The sequence below is a fragment of the Artemia franciscana genome, chromosome 16 (genome assembly GCF_032884065.1).
Source record: "Artemia franciscana chromosome 16, ASM3288406v1, whole genome shotgun sequence".
NCBI lineage: Eukaryota > Metazoa > Arthropoda > Branchiopoda > Anostraca > Artemiidae > Artemia > Artemia franciscana.
In genome coordinates, this window is record NC_088878.1 from 37,640,412 (window position 1) to 37,660,057 (window position 19,646).

At 35.8% G+C, this 19,646-nt stretch overlaps 2 protein-coding genes across 7 annotated transcripts in view; one reads left to right on the forward strand and one right to left on the reverse strand.

Moving 5' to 3' along the window:
• Positions 1-18,323, reverse strand: part of LOC136037416 (P2R1A-PPP2R2A-interacting phosphatase regulator 1-like) — a 32,719-nt gene extending 14,396 nt beyond the window's left edge. Inside the window, exons 1-3 of one of the 4 annotated variants that reach the window (XM_065720178.1) lie at positions 18,227-18,323; positions 8,682-8,941; positions 4,506-4,584 (exon numbers count right to left, since the gene is read on the reverse strand). In XM_065720178.1, the coding sequence (XP_065576250.1) occupies positions 4,506-4,584; positions 8,682-8,905 (303 nt within the window). In that variant the 5' untranslated portion in view covers positions 8,906-8,941; positions 18,227-18,323. Of the gene's footprint in view, positions 1-4,505; positions 4,585-8,681; positions 8,942-18,076 lie in introns of all 4 variants that reach the window. The other 3 variants (XM_065720181.1, XM_065720179.1, XM_065720182.1) reach the window with 3 other exon arrangements.
• LOC136037415 (uncharacterized) overlaps positions 18,255-19,646 on the forward strand; it is a 70,665-nt gene continuing 69,273 nt past the window's right edge. For all 3 annotated transcript variants that reach the window (XM_065720175.1, XM_065720176.1, XM_065720177.1), the window contains exon 1: positions 18,255-18,410. In XM_065720175.1, the coding sequence (XP_065576247.1) occupies positions 18,387-18,410 (24 nt within the window). In that variant the 5' untranslated portion in view covers positions 18,255-18,386. The remainder of the gene's footprint in view (positions 18,411-19,646) is intronic.

Genomic DNA, 19,646 nt, shown 5'->3' on the forward strand with positions numbered 1-19,646 from the left:
CTCCCCCCACTCCCCCAAAGAGAGCAGATCCGTTCCGGTTATTTCAATCACGTATCTAGGACTTGTGCTTATTTTTCCCACCAAGTTTCATCCCTATCCCTCCATTCTATGCGTTTTCCAAGATGGTAGGTTTCCCCCTCCAACTCCCCCCAATGTCACCGGATCCGGTCGGGATTTAATATAAGAGCTCTGAGACACGATATCCTTTTAAATATCAAATTTCATTAAGATCCGATGACCCGTTCATAAGTCAAAAATACCTCATTTTTTCTAATTTTTCCGAATTAACCGTCCTCCCACTCCCCGATGGTCAAATCGGGGAAACGAATCAGGTCTGGTCCCTGATAAGCCTGCCAAATTTCATCGTCCTATCTTATCTGGAAGTGCCTAAAGCAAAACCGGGACAGACAGACAGACCGACCGACAGACCGAAAAACAAGAAAAATCAGTGGAAAAAACTAAAAAAAGCTAAAAAAAAAAATATGGCACTAAACAGCTTAAGAAGATGCAGCTTTTCTCTGAAGATATAGCTGTCTTTGTCACCAACAGAGAGTTAATGTTTAAATTATTATGGATGAAAAGCACTGTCAATTTAAACAATTAGCTCTGCCTATTTATTTTCACTGCTCAATGTGGCAGCACTTTCAAAAATGTGATACTGCCTAAAAACTGCACAGGAAGATAGCCTCTGGAAGATAATTCTGCAAACCAAGATTAGAATATTGGAAGCTACAGTGATGACAGTGGTCAAATATGGTTCTAAAGCATAGGTGCTCCGAAAAGCAGATGAAGATTTGTCAGATGTTTTCCTCTGGAAATTGCCTAAGGATTGTTCTGATTAACTGTAATTAATAGTAGGCTATATGAAAAGTGTGGTTCAATACCGCATTCCAGGACTATAATGAGAGAAAAGTTGAGATGGCTAGGGCACGTTCTGCGGATGTAGGATGACAGACTGCCGAAGATTGTCCTTTTCGGCCAACTGTCTAGGGCTAAACGGAAAGCAGGTCGTCCGCGGTTGGGGTGGGAGGATGTAAAGAGGTAGGCTTTGAATAGATTTGAATGGAGGAGGAGGGTGCGTAGCTGCGTTGGCCTCAGGCGGCTTGGTGCTGTGGTGAATTTGTTAATTGTAGTAGTAGTAAAAAAAAACGCGGTTTTCAGCTATAAATAGTCCTAAGATGGATCTAGGGGGCAATTTTTTTTGTCTTTGGTACTTCAAGGGTTTTGATTAATTTGATTAATCTATTCAAGATTTTCAGGAATCCTGACGATTTTTATGGTTTACACTATTCAGCACAGCTGTAAATTCTGATTTTAAAAAGTTCCTTACAACACTTCAGCAGATTCATTAATTTCATCAGACACTGTCACATACAAGGTGAATACGAGATCGCCCCGAGAAAATTAACAAAAAGTTACCGATAAAATTATATTGTGGTATATTGTTATCTCGAAACTGCTGAAGTGTATTATTCACTTCTTATCCACGTTTGAAGTGGTATATTCAGTATAGTTATGATCGAAAATGCAGTTAAAAGGCTCAAGAATAATAAATCTGCTGGTATCTATGGCTTAAGCTCTGAACAGCTGAAATATGCAATGCTCCTGTTCATTCACATCCTTTGCTCCATAATCTGGCAAACTGAGATAATCCCTGAAGATTGGTGGAAGGGTATCATTATCACCTTATGGATGAGAAAAGGCTCTAGAAGCGACTGCTCGAATTACCCTGGAATAACTCTACTGTCAATCCCCTGAAAACTTTTTTGATGGTCCTACTGGATCAATATCGGAATACTGCTCGTAGGATTCGGCGACCGGAGCAAGCTGCTTTTATGTCGAACCGCTCAACCATAGAACACATTTCCACGATTCGATAGATAATAGAAACAGCCACAGGCTTCCAACGAAAAGCTTTTTTTGCCTTCGTCGGTATCCGTGCTGCATTCGGCTCAGTGGACCAAGAAGCTTTTTGGCAGATTCTAGAATCGATTGGCCTCCCTGAGAAATATTGCCGACTCTTCAAAGCTCTACACCATGGTACAGAGAGCTGCGCTCAAGTCAACAGCCGGCGCAGCCCGTTCTTCCAAATCACGACAGGAGTACGTCAAGGATGTGCAGTGGTCCCAGAGCTCTTCAATGCCATCGAAAACCACGTTATGTCTCAGCTTTTGGCTCCAGTTCGGAGATTGCCTCATCTTAGATGCTGATTTTGCTGACAACTTGGCCATGCTAGAAGACTCCATGGATCAGTTGCTGGAAGCGTTTTGAATCTTACGAAAAAAGGCCGCAAATGTGGGAGTGCAGATAGACTAGGACAAAACAAAAGTTACTGCCATAGACCAGTCTTTTCTTGTCATTTCTCCGGTTAGCCTAGATAGAGCAACTAGCATTGAAGTTGTCCAAAGATTCACCTACCTGATCTCTACAATTTCTTAAGATGACTAGCTTCTTCCCGAGCTACAAGCAAGGATATCCGAAGCGTCTTCTGCCATGGGCAGGCTGAACAGTCACCTTTGGCAAAAACCGAGCCTCTGTCGTTCACCTAAACTGCGGATTTTCAACACCCTCGTCGGTTCTGTAAAGCATTACGGAGATGAAACATGTCATGCATCAACCGTAAAGGTCATCGATGTATTCCAGTTGAAGAGCCTGAGATGGATCGAAGATTGATTTCGCGAGTAATCAGAAGCTGCTGCAGCTCACCAAGCAGTTTAGCTTTTCAACCCAAGCGGCCAAGCGTGCCTTAAGAGGGTTTGGACACCTACTTCGAATGCCTCTGTACTTAGAGGAGGCAGACGTAACCCTCCCTCTACGCTGAGCAGCGCCCGGCAGGAGACCTAGGTAAAGTAAGTAAAGTATATAGTTATCTGTTGCACAAAATACCATAAATATGCATGGTTTCTACTTCGGATAAAATCTCTTCTACCAAGTGGCATGTGTGGCCTCCCTCAAATAAGTTCAATAGAAATGAACATACATCGTCTAATGATAATTACCTCAGTGTTAGATGAAAATTTTTCACAAAGGGGTCAATAGTCTATGGACTGATAAGATATGTTATCAAAGGTTAGTCTACAATCTTGTGAGCTACCACATCATCAGGTGGCGTGAGGCTAACACACATGCAGATGCTTATTCTCCAATTCACTCTGCTTAATTTATTATTTACTTGAAAATCCTCAACCCTATCAACGGCTAGACATTGATTACAAAAAAGGAAATAATTATAAAAAAGCAATATATTAATATTGGTAAAATTCTAGTTAATTGACTTCTTGCTATCTCAGAAAGGGTTTAGGTTAGGAAAATGAAACTTTCAGGGATAAATCTACAAACTAAAGTATGTCCAGGGAAGGTATTTTGAAGTACCTACCTCCACTCCTTCTCCCTCTAGAGGGCCCTGACCTCTGATAACCTTTAAAATATGTGTGTTATACAAGTGAAACCTTGCAAAATAGATCTTCTGCTTAATTAAAGTACAACAAAATTGTTTTCAGCTTCATAACTTTGCTCAATTCTATTTTATAAGGTTTTAAAGATATGCAAATACATTTCCTAAATTTTGAAAAAACACATTGATATGGCTCAAAATTCTACTCAAATAACAGGAACTGCATTTTTAGAACTAAAGGCAGAGAAAAAGCAACTAGTAACTGAAAATTAAGGTAAAATGTCGTTTTGTCAAAATTTCAATAGGTATAGACCTGTCATGTAGGTAAAAATTTCAGAGCCCTCTAGAGGGAGAAGGAGTGGAGGTGGGTACTTTAAAACACCTTCCCGGGACATACTTTAGCCTGTAGACCCATCCCTGAAAGTTTCATTTTCCTAACCTAAACCCTTTCCGAGATAACAAGAAGTCAATTAACTAGAATTTTACCTTAATATTAAATAAGCATTCTGATGTGGTGGGTATTAAAAAGGATTGGGATAAAAGCAGAAAAAGAAAATATCAGCAAAAGATGTTATTTTACAAAATTTAAATTTTTCTACCAAAGATCAGCTTTTACCAATTTTTAGAATCCAAACACATGTTTGATATCAGTGCTGTCAAATCATATCAGTGATATCAGTGCTGTCAAAGTCAGCATCAGGTGGCGTGATGCTGTTATTCCAGCATCAAAAATTGAATATCAAGTATTAGTAAAAATCTATATTGAGAAACAACATTAAACAAGTATTTTAATGCATGTCAAGAGAAAGAGGGGAGAGAGAGAGAGAGAGAGAAAGAGAGTGAGAGGGGGGGAGAAGGAGAGAGAGAAAGGAAGACTGAAAGAGAGAAAGAGAGAGTGTGTGTGTGAGAGAGAGAGAAATAAACAGAGAGAAAGTACTTTTTTATATGCGCTTAATAACTTAAAATAGTTCTTTGTATTTTTAATATTACTGAACTCTTAAAATGGTTTTATGCATTTCACTTATCTTAGAAACATATTAGAGAGAGGGAGAAACAGATATAGAAAGAGGGAGAAGACGAGTGAGAGGGAGAGAGATGAATAGAAACTCACAGGTGAACTTGGAGCATAACTTGCACTATAACGGCGGGTTCTGTTGTCACTAGCAAAAAACGAAATCGTTGGCGATGCCCTGAAAGAAAACAATACGTCCAACTTAAGAAATTGCAAACAGTAGTAGAATTGAAAAAGAAAACTTCAGATGAGAATTAAAAAAAAAAAATCTTCAAGGTTTCTAAAGATTTATAAACCTAGCCTGTTGAAAAGACACTTCACAGAATTCCAAGCATAATTTGGACTTTCATTTCAAAATATAACTACTATTTTATTTTATTATTGCTATTTTATAAAAAAATACTATTTTTTACATTTACCAAAACTGTTCATTGTAATAAGCAGTAAGCGTCAGGTCACCAACAATAATACCATCCTAAGCTAAAAAAAAAAAGAAAAGAAAAAGTTTCAGAATAATCAAAAGTTTCAAAAAAAATATAAATAAAGTTTAAAAAAAAATAAAGTTTGCCAAAAAATATGATCTCAAAGAGTGCAAAATTAATTGAGTTCCCCACAAAAAGTTTTAGTATCATATAACTTGTGCAAAATTTTAGAAAAGAAGGAAAAACACCACCAAAGGGTTGCCTTTTGATGAAAGCTACATAACCAAAATTAACAAGCATGGGAGCCCTTGAGCAGTTTTGAAGCCTCCAAAAAAAAAACGGAATTTTGTATTTACCAAAGAGTAGATTACAGATATTAAATTAGGCAAAATGATTCCTTATAAGATTCGTTAAATATATTTTCTTTAAACTAATTTTACCTAACGAAGGCTAATATTTACTGAATAAATTTATTCTTTGTTGTTACGTGTCAGTTTGTGATTTAACCAGTTTTACACGAATCTTGATTTATCCTGTTTTTTTGCATTGATGTTGAATTGTTTTTTTCTTCTTCTCAATTTTTTGGCCTTTTTTGTGGTTTTATTTTTAACTTGGACTCTGAGATGCTAATTAGGCCCATCTGGGTTTGCAATAGTAAACTTAAAAAACAAATATCCAACCTTTCCCTAAATAGCCAAGGATTTATAGGTGTTTGTATCAGGAATGAGAGATCAGTAATCATAAAAAGTGGGGATTAGGTTTGATTTAAAGAATTAGCATTAGGGGAGATGGAACGTGCAATAAAATTTCGGGATAGAAAATCTCCCCGTATACAAATATAGCATAACGTGGGAACCCCTCAAATGGAAATATGTCATCGACAAGATACAGCAAAAAATTGAAGTATGACATATTTACACTTATATTTAACATATATAATATATTAAATATAAAATTGCAATATATTACATATATAATCAAAAAATTATATATACATATATATATAATTATGATATAATATTATAATAAATCTATATATATATAAATAAGTTGTCTGTGTGTGTGTGTGTCTGTCGAGTGACGTCATGTTTGTGTGTCGACTGACGTCATGTTTTCGACTGACGAAATTACAGACCGGGACATCGGGACACAAATGACGACCGGGACACCGGCACATAGGGAATATAAATGACGACCGGAACACTCAAAGAGAAAGCGACCGGGACACAAGGAATGTTCGATTAGCAATCACCATCAACAAAGCACCGGGACACAAATGACGACCGGGACACAGGGAGTATAAATGACGACCAGGACATAAGTAAAAGAAAACTAAAAAACTAAAAAAAGGTAAAAACTACCAAAAAACTAAAAACTAATTAAAAAAATAAAAAAGCTAAAAAAACTAAAAAAGAAAAGAAAATAAAAAAAGGCAAAAAAAAATGAAAAATAAAGAAGAAAAACAAAACTAAACAAAATAAAAAAAAAATAAAAAGAAAAAAAGGGGAAAAATACAAAAATTTATTTCATCATATACCATTTCAAAAACGAATGCATATACAGACCGGGACACCGGGATACAAATGACGACCGGGACACAGGGACACCACTACAACGGGGATGCCGGGGGGCACAGGGGGATATATAAATGACGACGGGGACACAGGGAAGGTTCGATTAGCAATCACCATCAACAAAGCTCAAGGGCAATCATTAGAATCATGAGGTATAACTAAAAAAAACTAAAAAATGGTAAAAAACTAAAAAAAAGACCAATTCAAAAACGAATGTATACACAGACCAGGACACCGGGACACAAATGACGACCGGGACACCGGGACACAAGGAATATAAATGACGCCCGGGACACGCAAAGAGAAATCACAGACTGGGACACCGGGACATAAATGACAACCGGGACACAGGGAATATAAATGACGACCGGGACACAGGGACACAACTACAACGGGGACGCCGGGGGGCACAGGGGGATATATAAATGACGACGGCGACACAGGGAATGGTCGATTAGCAATCACCATCAACAAAGCTCAAGCTGTCGAGTGACGTCATGTTTGTGTGTCGACTGACGAAATTACAGACCGGGACATCGGGACACAAATGACGACCGGGACACTGGCAAATAGGGAATATAAATGACGACCGGGACACTCAAAGAGAAAGCGACCGGGACACAAGGAATGTTCGATTAGCAATCACCATCAACAAAGCACCGGGACACAAATGACGACCGGGACACAGGGAGTATAAATGACGACCTGGACATAAGTAAAAAAAAAAACTAAAAAAACAAAAAAAGGTACAAACTACAAAAAAACTAAAAAGAAAAAAAAAACAACTAAAAACTAATAAAAAAACTAAAAAACTAAAAAAGAAAAAAAAAAGAAAAAAAAGGAAAAAAAAATGAAAAATAAAGGAGAAAAACAAAACTAAAAAAAAAAAAAAAAAAAAAAAAAACTAAAAAGAAAAAAGGGGAAAAATACAAAAATTTATTTCATCATATACCATTTCAAAAACGAATGCATATACAGACCGGGACACCGGGATACAAATGACGACCGGGACACAGGGAATATAAATGACGACTGGGACACAGGGACACAACTACAACGGGGACGCCGGGGGGGCACAGGGGGATATATAAATGACGATGGGGACACAGGGAATGTTCGATTAGCAATCACCATCAACAAAGCTCAAGGGCAATCATAGAATCATGAGGTATAGATCTGAATACGGATTGTTTTTCCCATGGACAATTATATGTTGCATGTTCAAGAGTCGGTAAACCTGACAATCTATTTATATGCACAGACAATGGGACAGCGAAGAATGTTGTATATTCGCAAGTTTTACGTAGTATATCTATATTCACAGGTGGGACATAGGGACACAACTACAATGGCGCGTAACGACTTACGCGCGCGGGGGGGCTTGGGGGGGGGCCGCGAAGCGCCCCCACCAACTAGGTGTTGGGGTGGCACGAAGCGCCACCCCAACAGCTAGTATTTAATATATAATATAAGCAATGTTTTGGTCGTTTTTATGCATTTTTTAAAACTCTAAATTACAACAAGATTGCTCAGTCCAGAATGTGAACTTTCTTTCTTTCAATGGTCAAGGCTTCTGATTCCTAATGTAGGGTGCGGATCTCACTAATGAAGCAAGACAATATTTTGGTGGGTCACGAACAAACCCAACCACAGGCCTTGCATTGCCAAGCAGAATTCAAAGCATTCTGCTACCAGAAGATGAAAAAATTTCAATGGTACACTGGCTAATGAATTTGTTACTGTAACCATGGCTTTAACAGTGGCGTCAATTTAAGGAGGCTAGAGGGGGGGGGGACAAAACATATATTTGAAAATCTATGATGGGGGAGGGGGCAATTTTTTCATTTTATCAATTTTTTCAATAAAAGTAAAAACGCCATTTTTCCATAAATACCAGAAAAAAGGTATTCTTCAAATTCTATAGGGTAGAGGAATTCAAGCCAAGTGACGCCACTTCGATTGAACTTAAACATTAATATTCCACAGCCAGAATCTGAGCGCTTGAGGTATAGTAGCTCAAAATCATTTTAGAACGGAAGAATCTCCAGACAGGGGAAGAGGGCAATTTTTTTTATACTCTTAAGTCTTTTCCTAAGCAAGGTGAGAATAAGGCCTGAAGATGCACCCATGGCAGGTCAAGACCAGTATTACTGGAGAAGGATGTTTCCTGCACTCTTGACATTGGCACCAAGTTGGTAGGAGAATTAAGTCAAGTAAGTCACTAAACATCTGGACTTCGCATGTTTTGATAGTTAATAAACATAAACAAAACTATTAACCTGGCAGATAATGTCCCTGAAGTATATATAGGTGTGGCTTGTGCTGAAGATCCACTGTCTAATGACTGATGCCCAGCCGAATCTAGCTCATTGATCATTGGGGCACTGCTAGACCTCTTTAATGTGGACTTGATAAGTGAACCAACTGGGTCAAGTTCCATTTTATCACTTTCCCTGCTCTTCTGTTCATCCTCTTCTCGTCTTTCATACCCAGAGGTTTCCATATTTGCACTATTTATTGAGTCATAGTTGAAAGGATCCTAAAGATTCAATAGCATATTAAAATATAGACTAATTATGTTGACAGAAGCTTATGAGCAGTAGAGAGCAAGAAAATATTCAGTAGGAGGATATTTATAGATCCAACCAGCTTGTATATAGAAGGTTCCAAAGACATACTTTTTGGAAAAAACCTTAAAAGGAAACCTATGACCCACCATATTATTATTTGATGAAGGGAGTTCTCAAACACAAATGGTCTTTTAGTACATTAAAAAACTCCAAGATTACTTTTCCAAAAGGCCCAACTGCTTATCTTTACAAGATGTAAATGCTGTCAGAGGCTATAAGATTGTTGCTTGAAACAACCTGCATTAGTTGTCAAGTAACTTATACATGCTAACCCTGGAAAATGTAGGATTACTGAGGATAAGTAATGTCATATATAAACAAAAAATTCAATCTTTTCAAAAGTGATAGAAATTTCAGAAATTATATGCAGAGAACAAAAGGAATAAGGTTTGTTTACATTGGAGTACACATAATTAATGTTGTTATTGCCTAGTTGCCTATAATGTTTCAGTTGGCAAGTTGCAAGATATGTATTTGTTGTCTTTTTTATGACAACAACAATGTTGTTGTTTATGACATTTTATGACAATGTGACATTTGTGTTGTTTATGACGTTTTTATGACAACAACAATGTTGTCATTTTTTATGTTGTCATTATTTATACCCAAGGAACTTATTATTAAGCAGATAAAGGATTGTCAAATGCATTTTTTTGTGTGGCAGCACTGGCCTTAGCAGGACAGGACAATCCTCTTTTTTATTGTCAAATAACAGAAAGATAACATGTTGCAGACATGGGCACCCATAAGCTGAATTTTACAGGGGGAGGGGCTTACCTGCTCTAATCAGCACTTCCAATTCTGTATAATAAAAATATCAAAACAAAAATATAAAAATACAAGGCAGCGTCATTCAGCCAGGGAGTGGCTGGAGCCTCCCCTACCCCCCGTATGGGGACCCATGGTTCCAGAAGAAGGATTGATTGATTGATAGTGTAGTTTCTTTACATAATAACATGATATGTTAACTGAAATATTTACAAACAGGAGTTAGTGTTTTTGCTATACAATTATTTGTCTTTTATAAATTTCTGGAAAAACCTAGACTAAGCAGCCCAGTTTAGCCCAAGCAGCTGATAACTCCTGCCAAATAAATTATTTATGGTATCATGTGCATTATTAAGTATTTTTTTTTAATTAGAAACACCAAAAACAAGAAGAATAATAGGGAATTTCTCAAGACAGTAGGAAACAAATTATAATGAATATTTCGGCCCTATGTCCAAGGGCTGACATTGCTGAGCTATGTCCCGTCCTCAACAATACATAAGAAAAAACAACTTACAAGAGGATAAAATCAATAAAACTAAAATGAACAGTTTTTCAAAACAGTCCCAGCATCCTTACCTTCGCTGAGGTAAGGATGCTGGGACTGTTTGAATGGCATGCACATAATATTCTTTTTCTTCAGGCATCTTAAATTGACAGCAAAAAATGAACATTTTAAAGCAGTAAATAGCCTTTGCCACCCACCTAGCGTGATGAATGGCTCCTTGAGTTCTAAAACACACATATTGCTGCATAAAGATCCTATAAATACCAGAGCCAACTGCAATAGCTCCTTAAAGGATTAAAAAGAAAGAAAAAAAGAAAAGAAGAAATTGTTTTTTCTTTTTTTTCTTAAAAAAGAAAGGAAAAAACAGACAAAGGTCAGCAAAAATTTTAGGCGTTTTTTTTAATTCTTAAAACTTTTTTGAACATGCTTTAGCCATAATAAACATACTTTTTTGAACATATTGTAGCCGTCAATTCAGGAATCATATTCCATAGAATATGATTCGCCGTCAGAGAATTGAAGTCTGACTTTATGGGAGGGGGTTAAAGATATAACTATTTTTTCTCGTATTATGTAATAAATATCAACTTTGTTTTATTTATCATTTGACGTATGTATGCATTTAACTATTTCACAATGCATAATTATTTTGCTAAGTTCTATTTTTATTAATAGTTTAACTGACATTAAAAAAAGTTTTTTTCGTCTTTTAATTATAATTCTTTCGTCTGGCATTGTATTACGACAGCTCATGAGTGAATTCAGTTCATTTCAAATATTATTTATTTCCTCACCTAGCATGATGAATGACTCTTGGAGTTCTAAAACCTACAACATTGCCATATAAAGATCCAATAAATACCAGAGCCAGCTGCCATAGCTCTTTAAAGCCATCCCTGGGGTGGCTCTCAGTTAATTTGGTTTCAAATTCAGCAGCAACCTTTGTAATTACTCCTGGAGTTAGCTGTTTTTGTACTGGATTGTCAATGATACCTGTATTGTATTCTCCTTTGTCTATGTAGTGAGGAATCTTTTAAGTGTCTGGATAAGGCCCATTAGTTGGTCCTATTTTTGTGTCAAATATGCCTCTTAACAGAATTTCTAAGATAAGATGATGGCAATCTAGGCTCCAGTGAGTCTTCTCATGCTGGATGCTGTAGTGTCCTTCATCTATCTTTGGCTATGCAGTTAGGAATCTTTTAAAAGTGTCTGGATGAGGCCCCATAGTTGGTCCTATTTGTGTGTCAAATATGCCTCTTAACATAATTTTTAAGATATGATGATGGCAAGCTAGGTATAACAACTATCTTCCTAACATTTGCTCCAATATGACACATGCTCCTGTGAGTCTTCTCATGATGGATGCTGTATTGTTGAATCACATCATCTTGACAGTGTTAGAAAGACCCCATTAATGTAGGCATTCATACACAGCTATGACTTGCTCCTACCCAGAGCTGATTGCTATTACAGGAACTCCCAACAACTGTTCCTTTTTGCCATACGAAATTGCAATAGCTATTTGCTCACATTGTTCATTTTTTAAAACACCCAGTAAAAGCTCACCATCCCAGTGGATAACCAAGGGATCTTTTTCAGGAATATTTACTTATTCAAAAAAATATTAGTAAATTGTTCTCTAAACATTTGCCTTCTATGGTGTAATGAAGTTTTCGAGACTTTGTATTCAAAAGGGTTAAGATTTAGTGCTTCTAGAGAAGCTATTAAAATTCTTGTGACATTTCTGTTGGATACCTTACATCAATCTAACAAAATGGCCAATTTCATGTTTAAAATGTCTTCAATACCCCTTGCAAATGAAACTTCAATCCTCTTGCTTTCAGATGGTCCAAGATCCTCTACAGCTTCTTCAGGGATGTTCATTTCCAACAGGATCCTAATTTCCTGGTAGATACTGTTTATCAGGTTCAATATTTATGCTGTGTTTCCTTTTCCTTTTTACCTGTCAAATGGAACTTTCTTTGGTAGTCAGGTAATCCCCATTGAAAAAAAGATTATACTTGAGCAGAAAGCTCATTCTGTATCAGCATTGAGTATGAAAATACTTTTTAATAAAAAAAAAACGTAATTCCAAGACAGATTATGTAAAAACCCATAAAATTCTTGGAATACCCCAAACTGGCTCCTAAAGGTATAAAGGTCACATTATTGGGACTAAAGACTGTTGTAACTCTGTTTTCCTAAAAATGACAAAAACTATGTAAAGAACATAAAGTTTCAAGAACAACACTGATTTTCTTTTGAGATGATTTTATTATTTACCATTATGATTTTATTATTTACCATTCTGGAGTCATGGCTCCATATATCATCTTTTTGGCAAAAAATTAGGATTTTTTCAAACTCTGAGTAACAAGCAGCATGGGTTAACCTTGCTTAATTGAGCTCAAATTTTCGGCCATCTCAATATCTGGAAAAGCGAGTTATTTTGTGGGGTTGAGACAAATAAAATTCCAACATCAATATTTTAAGGTCACCCTAATGTGCATTATTATGTATCTTTTTGTAATTATTATGTACTATGTTTAGTTATTGTTATAAAACATTTTTGTTATTTTTATTGTTATATGTGTTATTACCATGTATTATGAATTTCAGTGTAAATGTATTTTTTTGCCATTGCCCAAAGAGACTTTTGCTTTGCAATAAATGTCTATCTATCTAAATTCATCCTACCCTATAGTAAATTACACAACCAGGAAAAAGAATCATTTCTAGAAGAACACATGTCACTTAGACAATATTTTGCCACAGAGTAGGCCATACTAGGTACAAACAGAATTATATACATAGAGACAATGTCTTAAAACTGTACGAATGTAAGTCCTTGGTGATGATAACAATTGCATAGAAACTTTGTGTACAAAATAGCTATCTATTTGGTGACAGAAATTTACTCCTCAAAATATCAAGAAATGTACAGAAACCACTAAACAAATAACAAATCTGCTTGTGGAACCAGCTATGACTTGAATGAAAAATGCTCTGATGTTTACTACTCTTTGAGAACAAAAATAAGTTATAATGAAATTCCTACTTAATAATATGCAAAAACTTTCTACTGATCACACTTTCATGTTTTTTTAATTTTCATCCACATTTTTAACTAGCCTAATATATTTATTCAACTCTTTGCATTACTTCACAATGACATGATGCTATATACCATCAAAAATAAATATCTGCGTTAACAAAGATACCACAATTCAAGCAAGGAAAAACAGTGGTTAAATATAATATTTAGATATTATATCTGCACCAATAGTAAATATATAATTTAATTCTGACACAATTTTTCCTTTTTCTTGGAGGAGTGGGTGATGGTATTGCCTTTTATTTATTGAATGATCTGTTTTTTTATGGAAAAATAGATGTTATTAATGTTAACATTATGGTAATGAACAGTATGTTGGAAAGTATTGATTGGGGAAATATTGTTTCTATCTCAATAGGGCATAGAATAGAATATGATGATCACTGCTGTTGCAATTGCCCCCTCCCCCTTATGGGGTTACAGAGCCCTTGGCTGTATACAATATTTACAGTTTGTTGTCAAATTACTTTGTAATATGCAGGATGTGTTTATTACTCAATGACACAGAGAGATAAATTGCAGACCAAAATGTTAACTGATTTAAGATATGAGCTAGTAAATATGAATGCATTGATGTAAAAGAGAAACAAATGGTACTAGTTTATAGTTAGGCTGACTCAAAGGAATCACTTTATAATTCTGAAAAATACTTTGAAAATCCTAAAATACTTACTTAAATCATCTCTAAAATCACTTGACTTTACTATACCCCTCCACCTTAATGTGCAAATAAATAGCCAAAATTACATATGTTCCATACATTTTGCCAAACATCACCCTTTTGTCTAAATAGATTGAATGGCAAAGAGGGAACATAAATGAAATAAAAAAATGGAAAAACAGAATTTTAGTTATAGGGTAAAGGCACCAATGATTCAACAATTCAATTTTGGAACCAATTTTAAACCACTGTCAAAATTTTCCTTCAAAACAGGATAACTCTGCCTAGTCATGACTTGGAACAACATCTCTTGAAATGTCATTATTTTTGATAATGGACACTATATCAAATACACCCACATAAGAAAAGAATGTTAAATTCACTTAGTTTTCTGTTTTCAACACCAAATGAGCTTCCAACAACTTTTTAGCTATGTAATGTTCAAAATGTCACTAATGGATTATTTTTTGAAAAAAATAAAATGGGATCAGCAACAATGCATCAAGATACATCTGATCTTCTCTAAAATGTAGCCATATTGGCTTTTTCTTGATAAGATTAAGGTAAAATGGCAGCTAATATAGCATAGATGAAACTGTTTCCCAAGTGTCCAAAATGTTTATCTGCTGTAGTAGAATACCAGACTGATTAAAAATGTTCCTTCAGCCAAATTCAAATGCCAACACATCTAAAGCAAGAAATCCATCCAATTGTCTTGAAGCAGCATTAGAAATTTGTAGAAGCTATGGAATTGATATAATACTTTCCAAAATGTTAAGAGTTGGTGAAATAGGTGTCCCTCCACCATGGGAGGAAAACAGGATCAGTTCAAGATTAGAATTCAATATGGACCAAGATACTCCAGCAGACTTGGCATTCTGCATCTTGATGGAAAAAGAGTACAAGGGATACATTCCATTATTCACTGACGGATCAAAAGTAGATGAAAGAGCAGCATTTTGGTGCCCTTTCAAAAATATGTCCAAAAAATTTAAATTACCTCCAGAGAGCAGTGTATTCCTGGCAGAAATTTACGCCATTAAGAAGGTGCTGGAGTTCATTGAGGAATCTGTTGAAGAGGACAAGGTGATCATTTGCTCTGATTCAAAAAGTGCTATTCAAGCAGTGGTAAATGCTAATACTATCGCAAAACCAAATAGAGATATCCTTATATGTTACATTAAACTACAAGACATATTAAAAAAGAAGAAAGTAGTTATTCAGTGGATTCCTGCCCACATTGGGATCTCTGGAAATGAAATAGCAGATCTGAAGGCCAAATCCACAGTTGAATCAGGAACACTTGTAACCAACATGGACACTCCTTACAAAGTTATGATATTTGATAAAGTGATTGATCGTCAGGGTTTTAAAGTGAATACAGATTTGACTGGGAATCTTTTTGTGACAATGAAAAAACAGAGAAATATAGAAACAAAGGTGTATAAAGAACTCACTAGATATGAAGCTAAGAAGCTGTTTCAACTCTGATCACACCATGCTGGATTTGGATGTTACAAAGCAAAATTTTTGGAATAGATTGAGGAGTGTCCTAAGTGTGGTGCATCAGAAACTATAGAACACTTGATGATAATGTGCTGTTAAAGCAAACAAGAGAGACGTGAAATAACCAAATTTTTCAGACAGAAGAAAGTGCAGCCAAGCCTATATATGTTATTAGGAGGATTTGATAGTGAAGAAGAAAATTCTATAATAGTTAGTCTTGTCATACAGTTTCTGACAAGAATTACAACTATCAAAGGATGGTTTCAGGAAAGACTGAATTACAGTTTCAGGAAAGATGATTTCCTCCTACTATTTATTAAGAAGTGAGAATCAACTTGCCATAGAATGTCCTCTAGGCTGAACAGCAAGAGGGGAGTTAACGTCAATGTAACTTTGTCAAAATTTTCGACAGACAGCAAAAGGCCCTATTAAAATATAGGTGACTCTGTTAAAACTTCACTGAACATGTAGAACACATGAGAAACAATTACTGTCAAAATTCAAGGATCCTCTCACAAAAACATAGTTGTCAAATTTACAGGTACTTTCTCAACAACAAGAGATTTTGATGATTATTATTTGTAATAATATTTCACATGAAAAAAAAACCATTAGTTTTTGATTATAATTTTACTGATTTGATGCTAGATTTTTTCATCATTTGAGGAACTGCTGCTTGGCCTCATGTTATGTTCATATTTTTAAGCATTTGACTAGGTTGATCACAATACCCAAATTCATTTATCATTGAATAAATTTGAAGTACACCCTCCCTTAGTAAATTTGTATGCATGTTTTCTTTCAAATAGATCCTAAGCTGTAAAATACAAAATATTCTCTCTGACCCCCCCCCCCCCCTAATTAGCATGGAATTCCTAGCCCCCCCACTCCAACCCAAAATGCTAATGAGACATGTTAAACTCCTTGGTGTCATACACTTCTAATAATCTTAAGTAGGACATGCATATTTCAAGAATTCTGGACTTTCCAGACAAAGTATATTCAAAACTAATTTTTTTGAAGTTGATTAAACTGGTAGATTAACTTTGAATAGCCAAATGTTGAAAGCCCTTTAACTGTGAACAACAAAGAAATTTTTGCTGGACCATTAAAGCTGAGAGAAAGTGGGCCATTCCAGATAGCACATTACATTATAGAGACCTAGGTTACACAATTAGACTTCATATGATTATCGAACTTAATCCTTATACTTGAGGCCAGTTTTTTACTTCCACTATCTGAATAGTTTCCACCCTTTTCTACTAAAACTTCAAACTTCTAATCAAACAGTTAGATTTGTAGATATTTTTTCTACATACTTAAACCCTTTTTAAACCAAAAATTTTTAAATTAAGCCTTCTGGGGTAGCAAAAATTTTTTTTTACAAAGACTATTGAATCATTGGTACCTTTACCCTATATTTGCACATGTGGGGGAGATGGGAGTAAGATAAAATGCTTTTAGGAATGATATAAGTATTTTAGGATCTTTTAAAGTTAATTTTATAGGCCTAGTGTTTTGTTTTGAGTAGCCCTAACAGTGGACTAATGTCAAAAACAAATAATAGCTACTGCTTGAACAGTGTTTTGCATAGGCTTTGAGTTATGTTTTCTTGACTTTGCCTTCCCTTACTCTCTTTTTGTGAGATTTTAACTCAGTATCTAAAGCAGAACGTTTAAATACAATCCTATTCATTCAAGTATGCAGCTAGCATGTTGCTAGTTGTCATTTCTTATGAACCTCTTTGCAGCCCTGTGGACCTGTTTATACTGGGCCTTGATGCAGTTTCTAAATTGGATTACAACATTTCTATCACTGGATTCTAGCTGGATCTTTATTTATTTATTTTTTTTGTCTTGTATGGGGCTCCAAGACTCTTCAGGGGCTGTACTTACAGAATCCACAATTTTGCTTCAGTTCTTGACAATGTCTGTTTGATCACATGTTAGGCTTGTGAATTTGTTAGAAATGGCAGTGCAAAATGCTTGTCTCTCTTTTTGGTCACAGGGCCTTTGGAAATTTTTGGTTACTCACCAAGATATGCAGTTCTGAGTCCCTATAAGGGCTCAAAACAAAATTTGCCCCAGAAGCAATTATTGAATCTAGAAAGGGTATAAAAAAATTTCAAGTGATTCTTCCAAGCTAGACCCAAATTGTTTAAATAAATCTTCCTATAAACCTGTAAGACCTTAGCCTAGCCTATTAGTCAGGACCAAACAAAGAAATAAGGCTTAAAACACTTTTTTCACATAGCCTAGGCTTAAATCAGTCAATTTTCAAGACAGAAAATAGCATCTTATATCAGATTATATTCTCAAGTGTGACAACTATGATTAATATAAGCTAGGCTATACCTGTGTGGAGAGAGCATTGAATGGGGAAATCAAATGGTAGCCTATATTTTTTCTTCTCTGATTTCCCTCCTAGCCTATACATAATCTTAGTAAGCTTTTTAGGGCTTTAATCATGTAATAACTTCAGTCTACTTAGAAATGTTTGACTTCTGGATGTCCTGATACAAAGCTAGTCCACATTCATTTGAGGAGTGTTCTTTGGAGGGGTTGGAACTTTGAACAGCAGATATTTACATTTCGATATAGCTTTGAACATCAAACTCGTTGATATAACACACTAACCAAACAAAGGGGAATCGAACTTAACCCTTTAGGGTATTTCGGGTCCAGATTAGATGGACCTTTTGAAATTTTGGTGCAAAATTTTGCTCGGGTAATGAAGGTGACGAAAAAGGATTCAAGATATTACTTAAGATGCTCTTGGTAAACTAACCTGTGAGGAATGGCCATTAGCATTTTTGGATGGGTAATTTATACTTTTTTTTAGCGTTTATTGGACTTGTATCGTAACTAATAGTATTTTAATGCTTCAAAGTCTGTATCAACACCTAGCATAGTCCAAATAGATGGCAATATTTTTCACTATACTTTGCTGTACACGTCACGTTCAACAGGGCCTATTGCAAATAGTTGAATAAATGGTAAATACCGAGCTCTGAGTGTCGCCAACTCACGAAGTGTCGGAGAGAGTCTTAATATTTTTCAAATTTAGAAGTGGGGGGTAGCAGTTTTGTTTTTTTCCAATAAAAGGTACTTTTAGTGAAAATACCAAAATGAGTATTATGAAAATTTAGTGGGGGGAGGGGGATTCTGGGTGAAATGCTCCGTCCCAATGTTACCATTCTGGGTACCGGTTGGCTGTTGGAAACACATTGAAGAATTACGTTAAGGTTACATCTCAGAAAACCGGTTTAATAGCTACAAAAACAAGTGAGGGGTGATGCAATGCATTGGACTTTGACAGAATGCATTGGAGTCGCGTAATTTGGGCTATGTATTTGCAAATTAAGAGGCGGGGGTTAGGTTAGGTTGGGTTAGGTCTCCATATAAACTTAACTATAACCTAGCTTCAGTTTTCGGGTGAGTTTCCAATAATCGAGAAGTACCCATCTGTGCGCTCCATTGGATGAGGTTTGAACATCAAAATGAATTTTTTGCAACCAAAATATGTAATATCTTGCAACCCCATTAGACTGCAACCTGCTAGAACGCAACCCCGTTTAACTCTCGGTTTAATACAGAACCTGCTACTAGCCTCATTTCCTACCTTAAGTCGCAGCAACACCTCCTGTTGTTCTCGTACATAGCGCTAATCACTCTAATGTATTTATTTGGTATACCATATAAGGATAGGACCTTTGTTAAAGCTCCTCTGTCAGTCGAATCAAACGTTTGCTCATCATCTATAAAACTGAGGACCAAAGGGGGTTTCTTGATTCAGGAACTTCTCAACTGTTTATCTGAAAGTGAAAACTTGGTTGCCGCATCCTCTGCCTTTCCTAAAACCACACTGTTCTTCTCTTAAAACTGTGTCCACACTCTACAGCATCTGTCAGTCTAAAAAGTATCATCATACTAAATAATGTGCTTCCTACAGAAACCAGACTAATGCCTCTATAATTATCTAACTCACTCTTATCATCTTTCTTATGAGTATGGTTTAATTAGAGTTTTCCTAAAATCGCTACATACTTCCCCCTTT